This window comes from Hirundo rustica, chromosome 2, assembly GCF_015227805.2.
Source record: "Hirundo rustica isolate bHirRus1 chromosome 2, bHirRus1.pri.v3, whole genome shotgun sequence".
In the NCBI taxonomy this organism is placed as follows: domain Eukaryota; kingdom Metazoa; phylum Chordata; class Aves; order Passeriformes; family Hirundinidae; genus Hirundo; species Hirundo rustica.
In genome coordinates this window covers 87,601,291-87,615,434 of record NC_053451.1, presented here as the reverse complement: position 1 = coordinate 87,615,434, position 14,144 = coordinate 87,601,291, and the positions used below count along the sequence as shown (strand labels likewise).

General features: G+C 45.4%; 3 protein-coding genes across 3 annotated transcripts; 1 reads left to right on the top strand and 2 right to left on the bottom strand.

The window, feature by feature from the left end:
- On the bottom strand, positions 1 to 2,406 carry MRPL30 (mitochondrial ribosomal protein L30). Its single transcript, XM_040056133.2, has 5 exons — positions 2,284 to 2,406; positions 1,886 to 1,966; positions 1,300 to 1,446; positions 429 to 502; positions 1 to 334 (listed from the first exon to the last, which is right to left on the bottom strand). The coding sequence occupies exons 1-5, from the start codon at positions 2,332 to 2,334 to the stop codon at positions 202 to 204; spliced, it is 486 nt and encodes a 161-aa protein (XP_039912067.1). The 5' UTR covers positions 2,335 to 2,406; the 3' UTR covers positions 1 to 201.
- MITD1 (microtubule interacting and trafficking domain containing 1) lies at positions 2,393 to 6,791 on the top strand. The gene is made up of 7 exons (XM_040056131.1): positions 2,393 to 2,652; positions 2,840 to 2,941; positions 3,387 to 3,523; positions 3,606 to 3,692; positions 4,351 to 4,466; positions 4,792 to 4,852; positions 4,940 to 6,791. Exons 1-7 carry the CDS (start codon positions 2,499 to 2,501, stop codon positions 5,033 to 5,035), a joined length of 753 nt encoding a protein of 250 aa, XP_039912065.1. The 5' UTR covers positions 2,393 to 2,498; the 3' UTR covers positions 5,036 to 6,791.
- Positions 6,792 to 8,066: 1,275 nt separating this feature from the next.
- Positions 8,067 to 9,493, bottom strand: LIPT1 (lipoyltransferase 1). The gene has a single exon (XM_040055719.2). The coding sequence runs from the start codon at positions 9,294 to 9,296 to the stop codon at positions 8,178 to 8,180; it is 1,119 nt and encodes a 372-aa protein (XP_039911653.1). The 5' UTR covers positions 9,297 to 9,493; the 3' UTR covers positions 8,067 to 8,177.
- Positions 9,494 to 14,144: the final 4,651 nt, after the last annotated feature.

Here is a 14,144-nt window from a genome sequence, read left to right as displayed (position 1 = left end):
GAGAGCCTATAATTCATTTAGTATTTCAGGTAACTATTAACAACATGGAATTTCATAGCTGCACACCTGCAGTCCTTCCTTAAGCATCAGTATCACCTTTGCCACTCATACCAGGGTAAAAATTTTTACATTTTATTCACCAACTCTTAACTGGGGATTTAAAGTATTTATTTTATAAAATCTAAATGCAATCAGCACACCTTATGGCTTAATTTCTTTCTGCTCCACAGGTTTCAGGCACTTTTTAATGACAAGCTCTCCCCTGGTTGTCAGAAAGGTGCTGGACACTTCCTCTTCTGTGGGCAGCCCGTGGGGTAGTTTCAGTGGCTGTATTCTACAGGCAAAAGAGTTTGCTTAGTGAAGTCCTGTGACTAGAAGGGAATGACATTAAACGTTTCCAAATAGAAATAAACAAATAGTTAACAAACCTTATCAGATGTTTAACAACTTTCAGTCTGGAATTCACAGAAGGGATATTTTTGTGCAGTCTTGGCTGATGTGCCTACAGAAGGGATAAAACAAGTTTTACAAATATGTTGCCGAATCCCAAGTCTTTGTTCACTGAACTTTGCACACTACCAGTAAAAAAATAAACCACATTTGCAAATGTAAGATTTAGAGGACTGCCATGCATTGAGAACATACATAAAAATATGCAATCAAAACTTGATTCCAGTAAAAAGACAATTTCATCTTTATTCCTATTTCACTATAAATGTATTTTTCTTACAACTGTTAAAAATACTATAAATGTAAATACAAGAATTTAAGGGCAAAATTGCTTTCTTCAGTTATATCTTAAACTGATCAAGCACGCATTTTTTTCTGTCTAATATAACACTGACTAGACAAATCTTTGCACAATGTGCAGTTGGCCTGAAAAAACTCGGATAAACACATCTTTGACACAAATTTTAGAGCCTTGAATTTGGAAGCCTTTTCATTGATAAGAGAGTTTTATCTACCTTCCTACAGTTTCTGAATAACACGACCCACAGAGACCTGAGTTCAAAGTAGGTACAAACCAATTTCTATTGTTTTAGAAGAATTCTCAGGGCAACGTTCTCCTCAGGCAATACAGCACAATACCATACAGAGATATTCTGAACTCCCACTAAAAGCACATTTGCCACAAACATTCCCCTCAGCTCTTAAACACATCATCACCTTCTCAGATTGCACTATGGCTACTATAAACGTAATTCTGGTCTGTGACTGCAAAATGGAAGTCCTTATAAAACCCACCACCTTCGTGCTACATTTCTGACATACATAAGTATAAAAAAACAACAATCATACTTTGTCCAGTCCCAGATCACGTATGATCTTCTTTTCCCAATATGGGCGACCAATGACACTTTTTATTCTAGTAACAACGTGGATTTTGTGGGGATTCTCAGGGTCACCTCCATACTTTTCATGATCTCCAGGCCGTGGCTGAAATACCTAGAATAAAAAGTTCACAAAACCAGAGGAATTTTCCCTAAATATCTGCAGTTAACCACTGTCTAACACATACTTCAACCTTGGTAAAAATTCTTACATATTTTTCTTTTTAGGCAGTCAAAGCACCAACAAAGTGACCTCAAATTTAGCTTTTATAACATGAAGTCAAATACATTTCCATGATGGCTTGCTGATAAATAGAGCAACTCTTGAGTTTAGCCACACAACAGCACAGAAATACATGGACAACACCCTGAACCCGCACAACTAATTCACGTGCATTTTATCAGGGAGCGTGTGCTCAGCCTCTGGATGGCAAGCTTTTCCACAGGCTTTAAGAATGCTTTTAGAGAAAAGAGTCAACTGACACCAGATGGTATCTTGCAAAAAATAAACTAAAACTAAATGTAAAAATGTAAAGTGCAAGTCAAGCACATACCGAGTCTGGAATTCTCGACCTGGTAAAGAGACAACGAACCCACAGCGGGGACGCCATCCCCTCCGTCCTCTTGCCCAGCACCTGCAAAGAGAGGAGGGCATAACTCGTCTGCATTTTCCTTATAGCTTTAAATATTTCCGAACAGACGACACCGCTACGAGTCCCAGACCCACCTGGATCCCCACCTGGACCCCACCTTCCCGGCGGCAAAGGAGCCCCGACCAGGATGCCCAACTGGATCAATCCCGCTTGGATCCCTTTCCCGGAACCCCATCTGGATCCCCACTTTCCCGGAGGCTGCAAGCCTCAGCCCGCAGCCCAGATCTCTCCACGGATCCCCACCCGGGTTCCCTTTCCCCCCAGATTCCCCACAGCCGATCCCCAGCTCAGATCCTCACCTTCCCGGTGCCTGCTAGGCCCAGGCCCGTCCGGCCCGCCGCGGCCGCCATCGCGGTGTGCACCCTCCGTCCCGTCCGGACACCGGTGCCGCGGCACCTCGGTTCCGAGCGGGCGGAAGAACAACGGTGCGACACCTCCCCTCCGTTCCCCCGCCCAGTCCCCGTTCCCCGTCCCGCTCCCGTCGCCGTCCCGGTCCGCGTCCCCGTCCCGATCCATGTCGCGGGCGGGGAGCAATGGCTATGCCGCGCTGGAGCGGGCCGGGGCGGAGACGGTGAAGCGGGCGGTGCAGCTGGACGTGGCTTGCCGGTTCCAGGAGTCGCTGGTGTGTTACCAGGAGGGCATCGACCTCCTGCTGCAGGTGGTGAAAGGTACCGGGCCGGGCACGGCCGTCGGGGCTCGGGGTGGCCCTGGGGACACACGGGCGGTGTCGGACCCCGGCGTCCCGCGGGGAGGAGCGGGGAGCTGGCGGTCTCCTCCCGGGAGAGCCGGGCCCGGCAGGGCTCGGGAGGGCCGGCCCCTGTGTTCAGCTGGCCCGTGCCTTTCTGTGATTCACAGCCACGACAGATGAGGCGAAAAAGCACCGCTACCGGCAGAAGATATCGGAGTACATGACCAGAGCCGAGGACATTAAAAAACACATTGAGAAAGAGAAACAAGGTATAAACACCTAAATGGAGGGTGCCAAGAGCAGGCGGTCAGGCCCTTCCCGGTGATGCCAATCACCAGGACGCTGATGAACAGGAAGTTCCCCTTGAGTATGAGGAAGAACTTCTTTACTATGCGGGTGACCGAGCGCTGGAACAGGCTGCCCACAGAGGATATAGAGTTTCCCTTACTGGGATATTCAAAGATTGTGTCTGGACACAGTCCTGTGCCATGTGTGCTCTGCGATGACCCTGCTTGAGCAGGAGGTTGGACCAGATGTCCCACTGTGGTCCCTTCCAGCCTGACCCGTTCTGTGATTCTGTGAGCTGTGATGTACCCGATGTGCCCCTTTGCTTTTAATGGTCTGGTGTTAACATGAATGTTTGATGGGCGAGGTGGTTTAGCATGGAAATTATGTTCTGACCTTTAGTTAAAAAGAGATTTACTTTCTTTTCAGATGGCAAATACCACAAGCAAATCAGGATAGAAGAAAATGCAACAGGTTTTGGTTATGAAAAGCTTTTCCATGAGTACCTCACTGAGATTGTTTCTGAAGTTTGGGTGGAGGACCCGTACATCCGGCAGGTTCATCAGGCAAGTAACTGTTTGGTGTAACTGGTACAGATGTAGCCACTGGAGAAATTCCAAGCTAATAAAGTAAATAAAACTTTTTCAGTTGTATAACTTTCTACGATTCTGCGAGATGCTAGTTAAGGGGCCGTGCAGGGTGAAAACAATCCACCTCCTCACTTCCTATGATGAGGTAAGTGTCTAGATTTCCCTGTACCCAGATGATGCCACATGCAAAACGAAATATGAAAATACAGACTTGTTCGTACTTACCACGGCTTGATATACTCAGGCTGTGATGCTTTCAGCAGAAAGCATCAGATTAAGGGAAAAATGAAAATGTGATAGTTGAACATAAGTAATTTTGTAAGTTAGAGTTTTCTGGTTAATAAATTCTGGGTAAGTAGAATCTTAAATTGAAATTCCTGTGCAAGTTTTGTTGTGGAAAATGTCATAAAAACTAAAGCATCTGTTGAGACAAGGGTTTTTTTGCTCTTCTGACAGCTCTACTTGTCATTTTAGAGGCTTTCATTAGCTGAAATCTCTCAATCTACCACTGCACTTATTTAAACTATTACTGCACTTATTTTGGCTCAAACAGTACATACCTAGTTTCAAAGGGCTGAGAGTGAGCTCCTCCTCCACATCCCTCAGTAAATATACCTGTAGTCTGTCTGCTTTTTATCCTGTCTTTGAAACTGTAAATCTGCCTTCATCCAAGTTACTTTCCTTTGGTTTACTTTGACCCTGAAATTGTTTCGTATGTGAGTTTAAGAAGTGGTGACCAGAAGTAGAATATATAGTTAAAAAAAGAGAACAAAACCCTATCACATTATTTTTACTTTTGATAGGGTGGTGGGAGGAGTCAACAGATGAATGCCTTGGAAGAAATAAAACAGTCATTGAGTAATTATGGAGTAACACTGAACATTGACTTTTCCTCTTCAATACATGATCGAGAAATCAGGTGGGTTATATAAAAAATTACCAAATGCCAGTTATTTGAAGTCAAACTATCTAACCCTAACTTTTGAGATAACTGCAGCTGTGGTTAAAAAAGTAAAAGGCAGTGGCTCTCATTGGATGTAATCAGCCTTCTGTAGTTTCATATTTCCTAATTGTGAATATAATATTAGTTGTCTGTATACAGAATGGTGTCTTCTGTGGTTCACACAGGTATTGGTGACGCTAGGAAATAATTGTGATTGAAACAAGGATCTTGTGCATCATTTGGATGTAACCTTTTTGTTCAACATACTCATAGTATTCAAATTTGTGCATTTTTAAAACAGATTCAACAATGGGTGGATGATTAAGATTGGAAGGGGTCTTGATTATTTTAAGAAACCACAGGTAAGGTTGCTTTGACTTCTTTAATTAACTTAAAATGAGCTCTTCTACAGTATATGTTCAACATGTCAATTCTGTTCATTTCTTCAGGGTCGTTTCAGCATTGGATACTGTGACTTTGACTTGAGACCTTGTCATGAAACAACAGTGGATGTCTTTCACACTAAGCACACAAAGAAAATGTGATCAGAAATGACTGGTTTTAATAAGTGTTTTCATAAGCATAAAAATGTAAGACTGAAAGATGTTGCTTGAGTTCCAGCTGGTTACCCACTGAAGCAACTCTTCTAAGTACTTAGCGCAGCACAGCTTTTATAATTGTCACGTTTAAGAATATTTGAGATTTTCCAGTCTGAGAAAACAAAACTGCGTGATTCCTTCATTGTACTTCTTCTGTAATTTAATTAATACAGTTCATGTCTAAATTTTATCTTGATTTCATAGCAGACCCTCAATAATATCTTTCAAAAGCCTCTTTACTGCAATTTCTGTTTTAACTGTTGATTTTGTCTTGAGCCTGTTTTGGATTTTATATCTTTAACTGACCACCTCACAATCATTGGAAGCTGGGCTACCACATGTCTTCTTTTATAAGCAGTCTTATTTATTTCCTTTAATTCCTGTATTCTAGTCATGACTACTATTTTGCTGGGGGTTTGTTAATCCTGTAATACTGTATTTCCCAGACTTTACTAGTAATCCCAAATTTCACATTCCATTTTCCAAGCTCTTTGCCTACAAACGTGGTAGTGTTCAGTACAGTCAGTTTAGGATTGTCTTATGTGTCTCTGCATAATGGATTTTGGACAGGGGAGTGTTGCAAACAGCTATTCTCTTCCCTGTGACTCCCACGTGTTCTTTTATTCTAAGATACATGGCCATATACCTGATACCCATCCTTTGCATTAAGTGTGGAAAGGATGTGTGATCCTCTCCCAGTCTTACCCTCTGACTTTAAAGTCCAATGACTGGCTTTTCATGCCACTCTTAACTGCAGTAAGCTATTTCACTACTACTAAGGTAGTCCCCTAAAAAGAGTAAATTTTTGTTTTTATCAGAAGTTGGATACCCTGAGTATCTCAGTTGGTGAGAACATGGTGTGAATAATGCCAAGGTCATGTGTTTTATCCCTGTAAGGTGTAAGGGCCATTCACTTAAGAGCTGGACTTGATCCTTGTGGGTCCCTTGCAACTCAAAAGATTCTGCAATTCTAAGCAATATGCTATTTAGAATAAAGACAAAGTCTTCCTTGTCATTCCTTCAGCCTTTGGAAACCAGAAGGTATTACCAGAGGTACTGATTGATATTTTTTTCCTTATACAAGAGTTCTTTTGTTAGCAAGAATCTGCCTAAGTCATACAATCTGACATAAAAAACAGGCAGTGGCCTCTTTTTCAGGTCCCATCAAAATCTTTTCAGCCTCACGACTGGTATGTGCCTTACACCTTCTGCCTTGTAATACAGTAGGCCTCTATATTCTAGTAGCATGTTTATTGCTAGAACTTTTTTTGTTTCTTTTTCCTGATGGTGAGTGTATTCAATTTTTTTTCCTTAATGTGCTTTATTATTTCATTTTCTGTCATCTAATGCTGCTGTTCTTTTCCTCTTGCTTGTAACAACAAATCTACTCCACAGCAATCAATAAGAAATGGAGCTGGTCTTTGCCTTGTTTTCTGGGTCACAATTTGCCAGTGGTCTGCCTTCTTTTTCCTTTCTCATAATAATATTTCAGCTTTGCAGTGTGTTGCATCAGGAAAATGAATAATATATGTGCCACAGACCTGTGTGCTATTAGTCATTCCCCCAAACATTCCATAGGACCTCCCTGGCTTGCTGCTGTGACATGAAGTTTCTAGTTGCTTGTGAATTTTATTCAGTTGTGTATAATATATGCCTATTTTTAATGGGAATAAAGGTTATTTTTTATTATTTGTAGCTTCAGTCATCTCTTTGATTTCTTTACTACATCAGAAAATTCAAGGAAGCTGTGTAATGCCTCATAGATCCAGCCATGTTCTGGAGAAGGCTCACTAAATACAGGTATTTCCTAAATGTGAAGCTTTTTGTCTTTTAACCTAGTCCAGCAATTTCAAAGATGGAAAATCACCGAATTAAATAGGCTGGAAGAAGACCTTTGAGATCATCAACTCCAAGCTATGACCTAGTATCACCTTGTCAACTAGACCATGGCACTGAGTGCCACATCCAGTCTTTTCTTAAACACCTCCAGGGATGGTAACTCCACCACCTCCATGGGCAGCCATTCCAATGTCCAATCACTCTTTCTGTGAAGAATTATTTCCTAATGCCCAGCCTGAACTTCCCCTGGTGCTGCTTGAGGCTGTCCTTTTGTCACTGGTTACCTGGGAGAAGAGCCCAAACCCCAGCTTGCCACAGCCTTCTTTCAGGTATCTGTTCTGACCTAATCAAAATTGCATTACACTTATTCTTCAACAACAGTTAAATGCATCTTGAACCTTTTTTTCACAATTTTACTATATATAGCTATTGTTTAACATTAAAACTGTTCATTGTTGCCTTTTACGAGAAAATCTTCTGTTAAGTGGTAACTAAGGAACCTCTTTCTCCTAGATCTGTATTTGCATTTCCAAATGTTTAGCTTTGATAGCAGTACCCTCATGGCAGCAGGGATTCCCAGCTTTGTGCCTGGCACAAGAACAGACGAGGCACATGTGGCCTCTGTCCCAGTTAGCCTCTCCTGCCTTCATCACGTAAACCCCCAGACTGAACTTCCTAATCTTCCCCTCCTCTTGCACATGTACGGACAAAAGCCCTAAGCCAGGGTGGACCTACAGTGATTCAGTAGCCAGTGGTGAGCTGAGCTCACTATGGTGCTTGTACAGCAGAGGCACAGAGGCACCAGCACTCTGCAGGAAAGGACTTTCCATCAGAAACCAGGGAACATCCCTCTCCACACAGCTCATGGGCTGCGACACGGCCTTTGGGCTGCTGTCCACAGGGAGCAGGATGCAGGCTGGGTCATCCAGTGCAGCAGCACAACCCCAGTTTTACACCTATCCCACTCCATCTGTGTCAGCTATTTGTACCTTCTCTGCTACAGGGCCAATTTGGGATGCCCCCACCATCTTCCCTGGCTCACGCAGCAATTATGTCTTGTCAGCAGTGTTTGGGAACACCAGGTGCAGGCAGTGTGGAATTTAATTGTAATGTTAAACAAAAGCACAAGATTGAACAGTTTGTTTTCTATGAACTGATTTTTTCTCTTACTAGTCAGTGTTTTAATTTTGTTTTCAATACATTAAATAAAAATGCAGCAGAAGTTTAACTTACATTTTCAAAATGCAAGTCACAGTAACCTTATCATATTCTCACACAGTAGTCTCCACCTGCTGTGCAACTCCTCATCCCGTGGACACATTCTTAGCAATGTTGTCTCTAGCGCAGTGATTTCATTAGGGCAAAACTTACTGCCAGTAAGACTCTTGACCAGTTCACTGTACAGTCCTGGTGGCAGCCACTGCTCTGGGAGATCAATGTTACAGACTTCAATCTTTCCATGCTTTACATCCATATTTACTTTAACCTCAAGAACAGAATCTTTATAGGCCATGTTAAGACATGTGTTAATGCTGAACTTTGGTGTCTTTCCATACACCCATTCCCAGGTTTGTAGTTCTTTAGTTTTGTTACTAATTCCAGGAAGCAGAGTCTCATCAGCTGGATTTATTAAGGTGATATGGTGATCTGTCTGGTGTTGCACAGCATATTCTTTAGCAATGGCATCCAGGAGCATCTCAGAAGTCAAACTAGCGTCCTCTTCAAAGAGATTTTTCACCGAGGCAGGCACGCTAGGAGTGGCATTGCTCTTTAGCCCTTTATAAGGACTTTTTAGCACAGAAGATAAAACAAACTTATCTGCATTACAGAGTAAGGTACAGTGGTGATAAGCACTTGTCCTTCCCAGCTTTGCAGCAGTGCCTGAGATTTTGTATTGCCTGTCTAGCAAGATGTCGTATCTGTCAGTGACATGTACATCTAACTGCGGTCGCAAGGCTTTCAGCGCCTTCACGACGAGCTTCAGGTTTCCCATTCGTTCATATTTTTTTCTGCTTGTGAAGAAAGTCAAATTGATATTACCTAAGTCGTGGTAAACTGTCCCTCCTCCACTTCTTCTCCTGGCTAGTTTCATATTTTTTTGCCTCAATAGCCTGAGGTTGCATTCCTGCCAGGGATTCTGATGTCTCCCTATTACCACAGCAGGGGAATTTCTCCAAAGGAAAAGGATCTGTTGCTTCTCTAAATCCACGTGGTCATGGATCCAGTCTTCCACAGCTAGATTTTGGTAAACATCATTAGAAACAGACTGGATAATGAGGCCTCCCCCAGCTGTGCTCCAGAAGCAAGCTTTTGGAGTCCTGAGGACGCAGGACAGCCAAAGGCAGTTTTTTAATGACTGGAGTACCATGTTTTTAATAACCGGACAGCGGGTGGAAGGAATGCCTGCTCTGCTAATGCTGAATTGTGACAGAAGTGAAATGCCAGTGCTGGCATGGGACAGTCAAGCTCTTCCCACAGCAGCACGCGCGTTCCGAGGCATGCCGCTCCCGTGGGGATGCCGCTCCCGTGGGGATGCCGCTCCCGCGGGGATGCCGCTGCCGCGGGGATGCCGCTCCCGCGGGGATGCCGCTGCCGCGGGGATGCCGCTCCCGTGGGGATGCCGCTCCCGCGGGGATGCCGCTGCCGCGGGGATGCCGCTGCCGCGGGGATGCCGCTCCCGCGGGGATGCCGCTGCCGCGGGGATGCCGCTCCTGCGGGGATGCCGCTCCCGCGGGGATGCCGCTCCCGTGGGGATGCCGCTCCCGCGGGGATGCCGCTCCCGTGGGGATGCCGCTCCCGTGGGGATGCCGCTCCCGCGGGGATGCCGCTGCCGCGGGGATGCCGCTGCTGTGGGGATGCCGCTCCCGCGGGGATGCCGCTCCCGCGGGGATGCCGCTGCTGTGGGGATGCCGCTGCTGTGGGGATGCCGCTCCCGCGGGGATGCCGCTCCCGCGGGGATGCCGCTGCTGTGGGGATGCCGCTCCCGCGGGGATGCCGCTGCTGTGGGGATGCCGCTCCCGCGGGGATGCCGCTCCCGCGGGGATGCCGCTCCCGCGGGGATGCCGCTGCTGTGGGGATGCCGCTCCCGCGGGGATGCCGCTCCCGCGGGGATGCCGCTCCCGCCGGGATGCCGCTCAGACCCTGGCGGGAGCCTCTCAGGACATCCGGGGGTGTCAGAGCAGCTGCTCCGCGCAGTCCCTGGTGCCTGAAATACCAAAGGGAATGAGTCAAGAAACGGAATGCGTATTTTCCCCTCAACTCAACGCAGCCTTGCTAATGCGGTTTCACTTAGCGGAGTCCAGCTCTGAGAGGGTTTTCTGCCTCCTTTTCCATGCGGTTCCTGGCGCGGCGTCCCCTCAGCCCCCGACGCCGCGTCCCCGCCCGCACAGCCCCGACAGGAGCCCTGCTCTACTCACGGCGGGCAGCGGAGCGGTCCCGGCGCCCGTCCCTGTCCCCGTGGGCTCCTTGGAGCCGGCGGCCTCGGGAGCGCCTTCCGCTTCCCGGGTGAGAGGTGCTGGGGGCGGGCGCTGCGCCTGCCGTGCGGCCGGGGAGGGCCGGGGAGGGCCGGGGAGGGCCGGGGAGGGCCGGGGGCGGCGGCCGGGGAGGGCCGGGGGCGGCGGCCGGGGAGGGCCGGGGGCGGCGGCCGGGGAGGGCCGGGGAGGGCCGGGGAGGGCCGGGGGCGGCGGCCGGGGAGGGCCGGGGGCTGAGGGCTGAGAGCGGGGCTCGGGGCTCGGGGCTCGGTGAGTGCCGGGATCCTGCCTGTCCCAGCGCCGCCACGGCCCTCTGCACTGGGCGCAGGACGGAGCTGGGGAGAGGGAGAATGACCAGGTCATAGAATCACAGAACGGGTCAGGTTGGAAGGGACCACAGTGGGACATCTGGTCCCAACGTCCCTGCTCAAGCAGGGTCATCGCAGAGCACACATGGCACAGGATTGTGTCCAGACACAATCTTTGAATATCCCCAGTAAGGGAAACTCCATATCCTCTGTGGGCAGCCTGTTGCAGTGCTCGGTCACTTCCACAGTAAAGGTCTTCCTCTTGTTCAGGTAGAATTTCCTGTGCCTCAGTTTCTGGCTATTGCTTCTCATCCTGTTGCTTGGCACCTCCAAGAAGAGCCTGACTTCATCTTCTTCACCCCTTCACTTCAGATACTTACGGGCATTGCTCACAATATTTACAGGTGCCGGTGCACAATGCATAAAAGGGATGATTTGTCTTGCCAGGCCCAGATGTGCAGTTCCTCTCTGCAGGATATTCTGGGTGCTACAAGCTTTTATGAGTTCACAAGGAGACAGAGACCAATGCACAGAGGGTTGTGAAATACACTATGGTGCTCAGGAAGATACAGAAGCTAAATGTCAATAGCGTAATTCATTAACAAGCTGGAAAGTGATCAAAGACTAGAGGTATTGCCGGCAGCAGATTGTCTTCAGATTTGCATTTAAGCCATTCTTAAAGTCTGCCAGACCTTAGCTATAATTCTTCTTCAAAAGCTATTGTCTATGCTTAAGCTTATACCATGGGACAATGTTCAGTGCCAGCTGAAGTTTTTTATCTGCAGTAGTATCCCTATGGGCAAATATGTGCTATATTTCTCTTGTTCATGAATGTGTATTTCTAAAAGGTACATTACATGCCTTTGTCTTCCATTCTGCCTTAAAAGAGCTGTGTGGGTGTAGTAGAGCAAGAAAAGGTAAGAAACCATCACAACATGTGTGCTGGTGGTGATTAGTGAGAGAAATAGACTCTGAAAAGAGCTTGATGTAACGTGTGTGCTGGCACCTTTAATGTTGTACTGTCACATTAAAAGAAAAAAAAAAAAGGATTTTTTAAAAGCAATTTGAAATGGACATCACTTTTTGCTGAATTAGACTGGTAATAATCTTTCACTGGGGTGAACTATTCTGTAATGCACAAGGTATAAAGCATGTGGAGTTTGCCCATAAAAATGTGCTGAATATCAATGTTGAAGGCAGTTGACAAAATGCAAACATGAACCTGTGCATTCTAGCCCTGGTCAGAAGTATGGAAATGCATCTTGTGAGACAACTGGTGTTACTAAAACCCCCCAAAAATGTGGGGCCACTTGTCTCCATTTTGGCACTTGATGTTTGCAATGTGTAATTTTGCCACGGGGTGTCCCTAAAAACCTACTGAGAGCTGTTGCAGTCTGTGTTTTTCTAGTCAAAAACTATTTTCGTAGTTAGAAACATAATTTGCTAAAAAAGGTAAAGTGTGTAGAGTACTAGGTGGACAGATGTCCATGGGTCTGTTTCTGATAAGCTGAAGGATGAAATACACATGCAACAATAAATGCCTTCCTATTGTTGAAGACAAATCCAGCACGGTAATTAGAAATATCCTGACAATAAACAAAATCATAAATTTGTAAATGGACACCATGATTTGTTTATCTCTTCTGGATTGTAAGTTTAAATTTTTTTATGTCCTGACTACTATTGGTGTAGCATCTGTAAAATACACCAATTATTGTTTTCACTTTAAAAAACAATCCTGTCTATGAATTTAATCTCTTTTTTGATCAACAAAGCATTTTTTGTATACAAAAAGCAATGCAACTGCTCTGCACAACATTAACCAGCATTAAGATATAAAAGATCACTCACCATATGTCCCTTAGAGGATACCTTAGACATATCAGAACAAAACCGATTTAAAATGTATCATTTCACTCCTAAAATGAATTTTCATGAAGAACAATTTTGTTAAAGTTGTGAAAACGTGAAATGCTCTTTTTACATCTCTTTTGGAGATAAACATGATAATGCAGAGTCTCCTCTTCTGCCATGCCAAAATCTGAAATCCAGGATGGGGAAAGGGAAAAGCAAAAGACTTGTTTCTCTAGCTCTGTTTCTGGAAGTTAAAATCTTTCAATTGCTTTTCTGGCTTTAAGTGGGGATTTTATTTCAGAGGTGTTACTCACCCCTAATGTCTGAAAAGGCGAGCTGAATCCATGAGTGCTTGACAGTGGCTGCTTGCCAGAAAACCCCTTTATTCACCCTGCACTCTCTCCAGAATATTAAATCTGTGCTAGTGGCTAGCAGGGAGGAGAGCGCATTTTGTCTGGTTTCTCAGCTTGACTTTGGGACTACCTAAAGCAGCCTCTTTCAAAGGTTGTTTATATCCTTGCCATGAGCAGGCAATAGGAGTCTCAGGGTTCACATGGCCTCCTTACCCTTTTTGCATCACCCTTCAAAGGCACCAGTCTGCTTGTCCCTGTCTGTGCTATTCCAAGAAGAAGATACATGCAGCCAGAGGTACTGTAAATAAGAAATCCTGTATAAGAAAATGTAAGAAGTAATTTCTCTCAAATTATTTTGTTGGCGGAATAAACTAAAGCTTAATTAGCCTTGTAATACTCTGACGTTTTAACTTCACAATGACTAATATGTTAGTCTTGGCATTAAAAGTCAGGAGTGAGTTCAGACTGGAGTTTATTTTATGTGTAAAGCTAATGTTTGACGCTGTCAAGGAACAAGTGTAGTGCAAAGAGTAATATTTATTCTGGATGATACAACTGGCACATAGCCTTACAAATAGATACCTAAATTAGATGGGTTTTGGATAGAAGATAAGGTTTAATTAAAGGAAGCTATTTTCACTAGATTAAGTCAGTCTTATCTAACACTTATTTTGTTCTTGTCAGGCCTGAGAGATTGTGTGGCAATTGCTGGAGTTTTCATCTGTAGAAATGTCTCCTTGGATATTAGTTTCTGGGAGAGATGAACCTCATTAGAGTAGAGGTGTTCAGCTGAGCTCTCCGAGTTCACTGTCAGTCCTGCCTGATCAGCTGTGGCAGTTTCAGAATCCCCATCTCTCTCCTGGGGCTGGACTGGCAAGACTTGGCTGCTTGCCTTTGTCTCTGAAATCTTCTGACCTGTAAGCATTGCTCATGCTGCCTTTCCCTGCCTTTTGCTGCTGCTTTTGCATTAATCACAGGCAAGGCCTATCCTTCATGTGTGGGCCCGGAAGGTTTGGGTTAAAGGTGTTTTAAAAGAATTCTTTGAAAGAATTTCACTCAAAACAACAATGGGTGGTGGTATTGCATGTGTCTGAGTGTGCCAATTTATGATCTATCCTCCTGTTTCCATCCTCAAACAACTATGAAGAATTTAACCATTATTTGAGGAAGTCATCTTTTTATCTGCCAAGGTGTGGAGAGAGTGTTGTGTCACTGGAGGAGAAGCTTGGCT